At 39.1% G+C, this 9,459-nt stretch overlaps 1 protein-coding gene across 2 annotated transcripts; it reads left to right on the forward strand.

Annotated features, from left to right (window-relative positions):
* Positions 1-2,595: 2,595 nt before the first annotated feature.
* Positions 2,596-8,977, forward strand: tent2 (terminal nucleotidyltransferase 2). Of its 2 annotated transcripts, XM_062417272.1 has the most exons (15): positions 2,596-2,841; positions 2,919-3,073; positions 3,183-3,290; positions 3,821-4,061; positions 4,171-4,285; positions 4,365-4,453; positions 4,567-4,624; positions 5,356-5,422; positions 5,520-5,596; positions 5,683-5,811; positions 5,912-5,955; positions 6,363-6,499; positions 7,479-7,570; positions 7,709-7,788; positions 7,911-8,977. In XM_062417272.1, the coding sequence occupies exons 2-15, from the start codon at positions 2,955-2,957 to the stop codon at positions 7,995-7,997; spliced, it is 1,443 nt and encodes a 480-aa protein (XP_062273256.1). In that variant the 5' UTR covers positions 2,596-2,841; positions 2,919-2,954; the 3' UTR covers positions 7,998-8,977. The 2 variants fall into 2 exon arrangements, with proteins under 2 accessions (XP_062273256.1, XP_062273254.1); XM_062417270.1 differs by lacking the exon at positions 2,596-2,841 and having other exon boundaries at positions 2,860-3,073.
* Positions 8,978-9,459: the final 482 nt, after the last annotated feature.

Genomic DNA, 9,459 nt, shown 5'->3' on the forward strand with positions numbered 1-9,459 from the left:
ATATACAGTATCTCACAATAGTGAGTACACCTCTCACATTTTTGCAAATATTTCATTATATCTTTTCATGGGACAACACTATAGAAATGAATCTTTGATATAACTTAAAGCAGTGAGTGTACAGCTTGTATAGCAGTATATATTTACTGTCCTCTGAAAATAACTCAACACACAGCCATTAATGTCTAAACAGCTGGCAACACAAGTGAGTACACCTCACAGTGAACATGTCCAAATTGTGCCCAATTATGTCGTTGTCCCTCCCTGGTGTCATGTGACTCGTTAGTGTTACAAGGTTTCAGGTGTGAGTGGGGAGCAGGGCTGTTAAATTTGGTGTTTTCTCTCTAATACTCTCATACTGGTCACTGGATATTAAACATGGCGCCTCATGGCAAAGAACTCTGAGGATCTGAAAAATGTAATTGTTGCTCTTCATAAAGATGGCCTAGGCTATAAGAAGATTGCTAACACCCTGAAACAGAGCTACAGCACGGTGGCCGAGATCATACATAGGTTTTCCAGGACAGGTTCCACCCGGAACAGGCCTCGCCAGGGTCGACCAAAGTTGAGTCCACGTGTTCAGCATCATATCCAGAGGTTGGCTTCAAAAAATAGACGAATGAGTGCTGCCTGCATTGCTGCAGAGGTTGAAGAGGTGGGGGGTCAGCCTGTCAGTGCTCAGACCATACGACGCACACTGCATCAAATTGGTCTGCATGGCCGTAGTCCCAGAAGGAAGCCTCTTCTGAAGCTGATGCACAAGAAAGCCCGCAAACAGTTTGCTGAAGACAAGCAGTCCAAGGACATGGATTACTGGAACCATGTCCTATGGTCTGATGAGACCAAGATAAACTTGTTTGGCTCAGATGGTGTCAAGCGTGTGTGGCGGCACCCTGGTGAGGAGTACAAAGACAACTGTGTCTTGCCTACAGTCAAGCATGGTGGTGGTAGCGTCATGGTCTGGTGCTGCATGAGTGCTGCCGGCACTGGGGAGCTGCAGTTCATTGAGGGAAGCATGAATTCAAACATGTACTGTGACATTCTGAAGCAGAGCATGATCCCCTCCCTTTGGAAACTGGGCCGCAGGGCAGTTTTCCAACATGATAACGACCCCAAACACACCTCCAAGATGACAACTGCCTTGCTGAGGAAGCTGAAGGTAAAGGTGATGGACTGGCCAAGTATGTCTCCAGACCTAAATCCAATTGAGCACCTGTGGGGCATCCTCAAGCGGAAGGTGGAGGAGCGCAAGGTGTCCAACATCCACCAGCTCTGTGATGTCATCATGGAGGAGTGGAAGAGGATTCCAGTAGCAACCTGTGCAGCTCTGGTGAACTCCATGCCCAAGAGGGTTAAAGCAGTGCTAGATAATAATGGTGGTCACACAAAATATTGATAGTTTGGGCACAATTTGGACATGTTCACTGTGAGGTGTACTCACTTGTGTTGCCAGCTGTTTAGACATTAATGGCTGTGTGTTAAGTTATTTTCGGAGGACATTAAATCTATACTGCTATACAAGTTGTACACTCACTACTTTAAGTTATATCAAAGTTTCATTTCTATAATGTTGTCCCATGAAAAGATATAATAAAATATTTGCAAAAATGTGAGGGGTGTACTCACTTTTGTGAGATACTGTATATAAATTAGATATATAAATGCTCCACTGCATACTTATAGGCATACTGCCTGCATACTGCATGCATTACTTATACAACTGGTTATTTCTTCTATGAACTCCATTAGTGTCATCAACAGTTTATGCTTCTCAATGAAATTGCGTCTCAATAACTGCCACCTAGCATCATCAAGTCAAATCTTACTGTTGTGCTGTGTTTTACCAGCAGTGTTGGGGAGTAACTAGTTACATGTATTGGTGTTGCATGATTACAAAATAAATGTAACTGTAATCAGTTACAGTTACTGATTTAAAAAATATGTCATTAAATTACAGTTACTTATGAAAAAGTTGATGATTACAAAGGGGATTACATCTGAAGTCAGACCTTTAATATTTTGCTCAGGAGGGTTTTTCCTCATTAAAAAAAAATATTTACATGTTACTGAATACATATATTGCTTTTTTTAGTTCTTTGAAATCAATAATTTTTTTAAATATTTTGTGAATAAATCATGACATGATCCTTATTTGGATCACACATGGGCTTAAATGGTGTCACCGTACCAATTACCATACCATGTCAGACTTTTGACTTTTTTCATAAAATACCTTTATTTTATATTCCAAAATCTACATGAACTAATGAACACATTTTCAAATGAGGGATAAATCTTGCTTTATAAGAAATTATCTTCCTTACAAATCATGTTAGTATCCATGAAAACCACCTGAACTTACCCCAACAGTTGAAAACATTTATTAGAAAATTAATCAAAAAGTACATTTCCAAAGTAACTTTCCCAACCCTGTTTACCAGATTACACTGCACAGAGAAATCTTTTTTTTTTTTTAGGTGGACTGTCCCTTTAAGGAGCGCAGCATCACGTTCCATTTAAATCGAATTCAATTACGTCATGGATCAATGCGGAAGTGTGTGTGCAGGAAACGAGAAATTAGCATCTTCAGTTTTGTTTACATGTGACACACATGCAGATTTGTAAGTGCTCTACTTTCTAAGTAAAACTTTTTAACGCCCAGTGACACAATTATATAGGTACACTCTTCACACTATTGTTCAGAGTAGTTGATTTAATCGCGTAATAGCGTTGTTATTGAGGTTTGAGTTAGCTTGCTGCTGAAGAGGAGCTAACGTGTGCTAGCTTGATGCGATAAGTTTCAGTTTCCTGAGTATCTGTTGGGCGGTGATATCAGTAATGGTGAGTGCGACTCTTCTTTCTTCATCGTTTATCGTTCACTCAAACGACTGTTATTGCCACTTATTTTTTCTCATCAGCGGAGTTGATGCTGAAGCTCCGTGAAGAGCCGCAGCATGTTCCCCCGCAGCGCTGCACCGAGGGGCCGGTCAGCCCACAGTCATGGTCCGTACCCGCCGCCCGCTGTGCCTCGATATTATGATTACAGCCACCAAAGAGCGGCTGGTGTCAACAGGTGAGCCTGACGAATGAGTTTCTGCTGTATTAGACATAAACAGCAGCAGTTTTGCAACTTTTTTTCTGTCTTTGTGTCGTACAGTAATGTTTACATATGTGTTTGGTAGTTTCCATGTTCCTGGACCAGAGATGTTGCCTGTATATGAGTGGAAGCCCACACCACCCATGCCCCGGATTCCTCCTCCTCACACATCAACTATGATTAATGGGCGGAAGTAAGTAATTTATCTCATTAATTCACTTTAGAATGAACTCTGTCTCATTCCTCTGTGTCTTTAAATTCAACTACATCTTATAAACATTTGCATTGAAGTACCCCACTCCACTGATTAATGCATAATGTACGTATTTTTTGTGGAAAAACCATATCAGACACTAACATTATTGTGTATAATTAATAATAATTGTTAACATTATGTATGAAACCAAACAGTCAGATAATTATATGTTACTTTAAGAGTGTTTCGTTCAGTTTTAGCAGTTCAGGTAATTCATGCATATTCATTTGTGTTATTTGGGTGACAGTTCATACTTCCAATTTAGTGTTATGTTGTGTTATTAACATTTGACTTGAATCTTCAAACTCAAAGTGTGCCACAAGCAGCAGTTTTATAAACATCTTGAAACATGTCTGTTCTCGGACTCTTACTTTAAAAGATTAGTAAAGTATAGTTATCAAGGAATTATCTTACAAGGATCTTTAAACATCTCCTCACTGTGTTTCCTTATCATGATGTTTTTCCAGGAGGAGTCGCGATGAATCCAGCCCCTATGTTCTGAAGCGCCAGCGCCTTGAATCCTCTTCCCGCCCTCCAATTCAGACCCCTCCTATCCTACATCTCCCTGACCAAGAGGTGGCAGGGTCCTCAAGATCAGCCTTCACTAGAAATGATCGCTCTTATCACAGCCCACACTCCTATCTGCCCCCTCAGGTGTCTGTGATCCCAGAAGACCCCAACACCTTGCAGGTTTATGCTAAAGACAAGGTATATTGAGGCAGCCTTAATCCGTTACTGACACACATAAAGTCTGACTGTTTGTGGAAGTATACAAGTTTGCTTGTTTAATCAGTGTCATATGTGTTTGTGCTCTCAGCTGAGTGGTCAGATGGTGGAGCTGTTTGAGGCGTGCGAGCAGCAAACTTCCGATTTGGTTAAGAAGGAGATGTGCCGTACTCGGCTGCAGCAGGACGTACAGGGTGTCTATGCAGGTGTGTATGAAACGTACAATCATGTTCTTCTCTAACTTTTTGTTGTGATCCTTATTCACCAGCTGTGTTTCTCACACAGTGGCACGACTTTACTTAACTGGATCCTCTATGAATGGATTAGGCTGCCGGAGCAGTGATGCTGATCTGTGTCTGGTCCTCAAGGGAAATGTGAGTATCTTTGACATTGCCTCGCCATCCATGGCTGTGTATGTGCAAATTGTATAATGACAGAAACCCACTTCCTCTTAGTAACCTGCATGTTTTTCTGTTTTCGGTTTCAGAAAAGACATGATCCTATTCAAGTACTCTCTGTCCTCCAAAGATTGTTCAAGTCACTGTGTGAGTAACAACTGCTTTTGCAAATTTGAAATAATTTCAAATAGAATAGAATAGCAGACCATAATAATGGTCTACTATTAACATAAAATTATTTTTGAAAATAGTATTTATAACTAAATTACTTACTGTTTACTTGGTGATGAATAAAATGATACTCATACTGATTAGTGTCTGTAGTCTTGGATGAAAGTACTCCCAATTCTGAGCCTGCAAAGCAATCGTACACATACAGAATTCAGTATACATGATGCTTGAATCTCTTTGTCAAAACACTCAACAAACACCACAACAAAGAGAGCAACAAGGTCAGAAACAGACACATATGGCTCCCATAGTTATCTCTAGCTGGAGCCACTCTTTTAGTACACACTCACAACAGATGAGCACAACAAGGTCGCTTCAAATCTTTTCGACTGCTTCACCAGCGTCTCTCTTAGTATGACGAAGGTTGTAGTTACTTTTTAAAATTATACAGTTGACATCATAACAAATAAGTGTTTCTGCACACTTTCAGTAAATCTCCACCACACTGAGCTTTGTTGCATATGACCAACACGTTTTTATAAAACACAATTATTAGCACTGGGATCAGTTGTCTTTTCTTTCCTTGAATTTATGTTCTCTGCAGATTCCACCAGGTGGAGCCATTCACCTAGTGGAAACAAGGGTTTCAGGTTTATGAGAAAGGAAACTAAAATTTACTATTTTACAATGTTTGTTTTGCTTTATAGCATATGTAGAAAGGACTCAGCTGATCAGAGCCAAAGTGCCGATCCTCAGGTTCAGAGAGAAAGGCAGGTAGGAGCGAAACTGAAACATAAAACTGTTTTTACAGCATCATCAGAGTCAGATTTAAGTGTTAATATGATTCTGGTATCGCCCGTCCTTTCTTTAGTGATCTGGAGTTTGATCTGAATGTCAACAACACGGTGGGCATCAGAAACACATTCCTTCTGAGGAGTTATGCCTATGGTAATTCATTTTTATGAAGTCAAGTATTCCTAAGACAAAAGAGTTTCTTGTTATGACGTGCTGTGTTTGCCTGCTCTCTCTCCCAGCTGATCTCAGAATACGACCCATCATCCTTGTTGTAAAGAAATGGGCACATCACAATCAAATCAACGATGCCAGCAAAGGAACGTTAAGCAGCTACACACTGGTGCTGATGGTTCTGCACTACCTCCAGAGTCAGTACACAGTCGTACACACAAACAACACCTCTTTTCATTCTTATTTGTGCATTTGATTCATTTGTAATTCTTATCTTGTGTCTTCTTGCCTTCACAGCTCGTGATGAACCGATCCTTCCCTCTCTACAGAGGGACTATCCAGTAAGTAACTAAATCTAGTTTCCACTGACCTTCTCATTCAGGGCAGTTACAATATATGCATCTGAAACTTTTTATGTGAATATTCAAATATTTAAGAAGTCAAATTCTATGTTTAACTACAGCTTTGTTACTGTTTAACTACAATGCCTAGAATAGATTTCTTCTGGATTTTTTTTGTAAATAGACATTTCTGCAGCACTTGAACTTGAATCTCATACATCACAAAGAATCTGCTTCTTTTTTTTTTTAAAGAAAAAGTTCTGTATACTGTGTATATTTTGTTTCAGTTCTCCAGTTGGAGAAATTATTCTCCATAATTTTTAAAATGACTGTAATTCTTGTTCATGTTTTTAAGAAGTAGTTTTACTCAGTTTTGAGTCCTTTTACCCTATGTCTTGATTTTTCAGGAGTGTTTTAATCCCCTTTTGGAGATCAACGCCATTCCAGAGGCTCCCAAACACATCCCCCGCTACATCTCAAGAAACCAGTCCTCTCTGGGAGATCTGCTTCTGGGATTTCTCAAATACTACGCCACAGATTTCAGGTATCTCTTAAGTGCAACACATTTCTGAGAATAGTGTTTCAGATGCTTCTGTGGGTCTTTTACTTTCTCGTTTTCTTGTTCCCATTCCTCATCCCACTCCTCTTGCCAACTTCTTTCCTTCCTCTGTCCTGCATCCTCTTCTCTGGTTTCATGTTTCTGGGTGAAGGGCAGTAGCAGGTGGGACCTTTCACCTTACGCAGCATTAACATGACAAACTGTGATGCCTGTGTTTGCAAGATGTATGTTACTGTGCCATACCACAGTCATGAGGTGGACAAGGTTGATTTGACTTATTTTGTGTAGTAAATAAGAAACACTTTTGATCAAATGCTCACACATGTTTTTTTACCCATGTACTTTACATTACTGCTGAGATTTTCAAAAGCAGACATTTTTACCACGGTGATTTCTTTTTTTTTTTTTTTTTTTTTTTTTTTTTTTTACTCATATCAATAATCTACACAAACTTGCAAAGATTGAAATCTATCACAGTGAGCACTTAATCACATTGATTATTATTATTTTTCCTTTTTTGCAATTTTGTCTCCCAAAATACCCATATACCCTGATTTTAAAATATACTTTCAAAGAAGCCTCAACATTCAAGACTTGAAGTTGAAAAAGAAACAAAAGGCAACATTTGCTGTTGTGAAAGGGAAAACATGTTGATTCTCAAGTCTCAGATGTTTGACTGTTATACAAGCATTTTAATGCTTCAATAAGAATGAGGTCAATATTGTAATTTGTGCCACAATTTATATTATCTTTCCTAAGCAAGTTTCAAGTGCCTATGTAAATTCCGCACTGAATTAAACTGAAACCAATGGTTGCCTGAAAGGTAAGAAAAACGTCAAAAATCATATGGCATGATTAGTTGGGAAAATGTGAGAGCAGTTTGCTAAAATGTGTTGTGTTAATTTTCAGCTCAATAAACAATCATTTCCTTGCTGTTGTTTTTTTTTGTTTTGGTGTCAAATAGGTGGGATAAGCAGGTGATCTCTGTTCGAGAGGCCAGAGCTTTTCCCAAGAACCACTCTAAAGAGTGGAGAAACAAATTCATGTGTGTTGAAGGTAAACATTTCAGTAGATATTACATGATGCCACCATAAACACATTTCAACAATTATAACTGGAGCATCAGTGTAACAGATGTCTGCAGTAATGCTACATATCCTGTGAGTAACTCTGATTTGATTCCTTGTGTTTCAGAGCCATTCGAGCGAAACAATGTTGCCAGGGCAGTCCACGAGAGGGTCAAGTTTGATGCCATTAAAGCTCAGTTTGTTGAGGTACACAACAGTCCTGATAACTATGCTCCATTCATGTGCTTTCCCTTTTTCTCCAAGCTGCTGCGGGCCAGCAATGAGTTATTCATAATCCTCCTGCTTCTCATCTCCCTCTGTCTGTGCAGTCATGGCGGATACTACAGAAGAGGAAGGACCTGAACTCGATCCTCCCTGTCAGAGCCATCATTAATAAGGAGTCATCCAGGAGATAAGGGGATTCCTCTAATTAGACGAGCTGACGGGAGTCTTCTACCTCACGACAGGCCTTTCCCCAAAAATGATGTAAGATCTTGCTGACACAGGAGCCCCCAGCATCCAAGCCTAACAGTCAGACAGTCTCTGGCGGCCCTCAGTAACGCTCACCTACTGTATGTCCTATTGAAAATACTGCACTTACTGTCAAATGCTTTTGTTTCCTTTGCCAAATTTTTGTAACTGATACAATTGCAGTGCAAGTGAAAGTGGTGGAAAAATACAACATTTGTGGAGTGAAACCAGAAAGCTCTGGAAACAAACTGGACGTAAGAGACGCTGCACTGAAGCAGCAAGTCAGTGTTGTTAGAGATAGTTATTGTTACAAAACGGACCTCTTTCGCACATAACCCTCCTGGCAAGTGATGCATATTGACAAAGTATGAGAAAATGCAAAATGACTTGTAACCTGCTCGTATCTGGAGTTAAAATGGAAACGGTAGCGTTAACGTTTAACAGACTGTCTCCTCTGTTCTCAGTTTTAGTGACATCCACATCATCATTTTTGAAGATGCCAACTTGTTTCATATGTGTATATATAAAATGCGTTCAGCCTGTCTGGAACAATTTGTAACTTGAAAGTCCTTTTTAAAATATTTTCTAGTTCAGCAGTGAAGCTATTGTGAGTTTAAACTCGATAGACACCTTGTTTCTACAGCTCCATTAAAGGCCCCTCTGTTTTTTTCATTATGTACATCTGTTCTCAGGTCTGAAAACGGAGCTTGTTTTAAAGTGATATTTAAGTTAGGTTCCCAGTTTAAGTGACTCTGAGGTGATGACCAGAGGCCGTCTTTATTCCTCACCTTTATTACTCCTATGTTAATTTCCCTGTGCAGTGTTTAGACCGCCTTTTTTTTCTTTTTCTTTTTCTTTTTTCCTCATTGATTTACATTTTTCCTTGGCTCTTTTTGTACATTTTGTACATTTACTGTATATTTAAAAAAATAAATCTCTGAAGATGTACAATTGTTTTCATTTCATATTTTTGAGCTCTATGTGAAGCCCACTAGATTTTGTGACTATGCTAATAGAAGTGTCAAAATTACATTAAATTGCACTCTGGCTTCTTATGTTTGCACTTGAGGCTGGTGTATAAGCAGATAATGAATGACAATATAGGTAAACAGTTACAAGAATATAGAATATGAATACTGTACATACACTTAATACAATACATATAGTAAAACACTTAAAAGTATCTGCTCAGAACTACACTATAGTGTGTTTTAAATCATTCATTCGATGTTTGTATACTGCTTATAAATACTAAATAAAGGGGACCTTAAGTATAGTAACAATATGGTTTGATCACCTTGGAGTTAAAAAATCAACATCACTGATTTTAATCACATTCATGTGCTACTGAGTAACTATCACTGAGACATATTGATCATAAGCACAAATAACCCCACATCTGGTCCG

The sequence above is a fragment of the Scomber scombrus genome, chromosome 4 (genome assembly GCF_963691925.1).
Source record: "Scomber scombrus chromosome 4, fScoSco1.1, whole genome shotgun sequence".
NCBI lineage: Eukaryota > Metazoa > Chordata > Actinopteri > Scombriformes > Scombridae > Scomber > Scomber scombrus.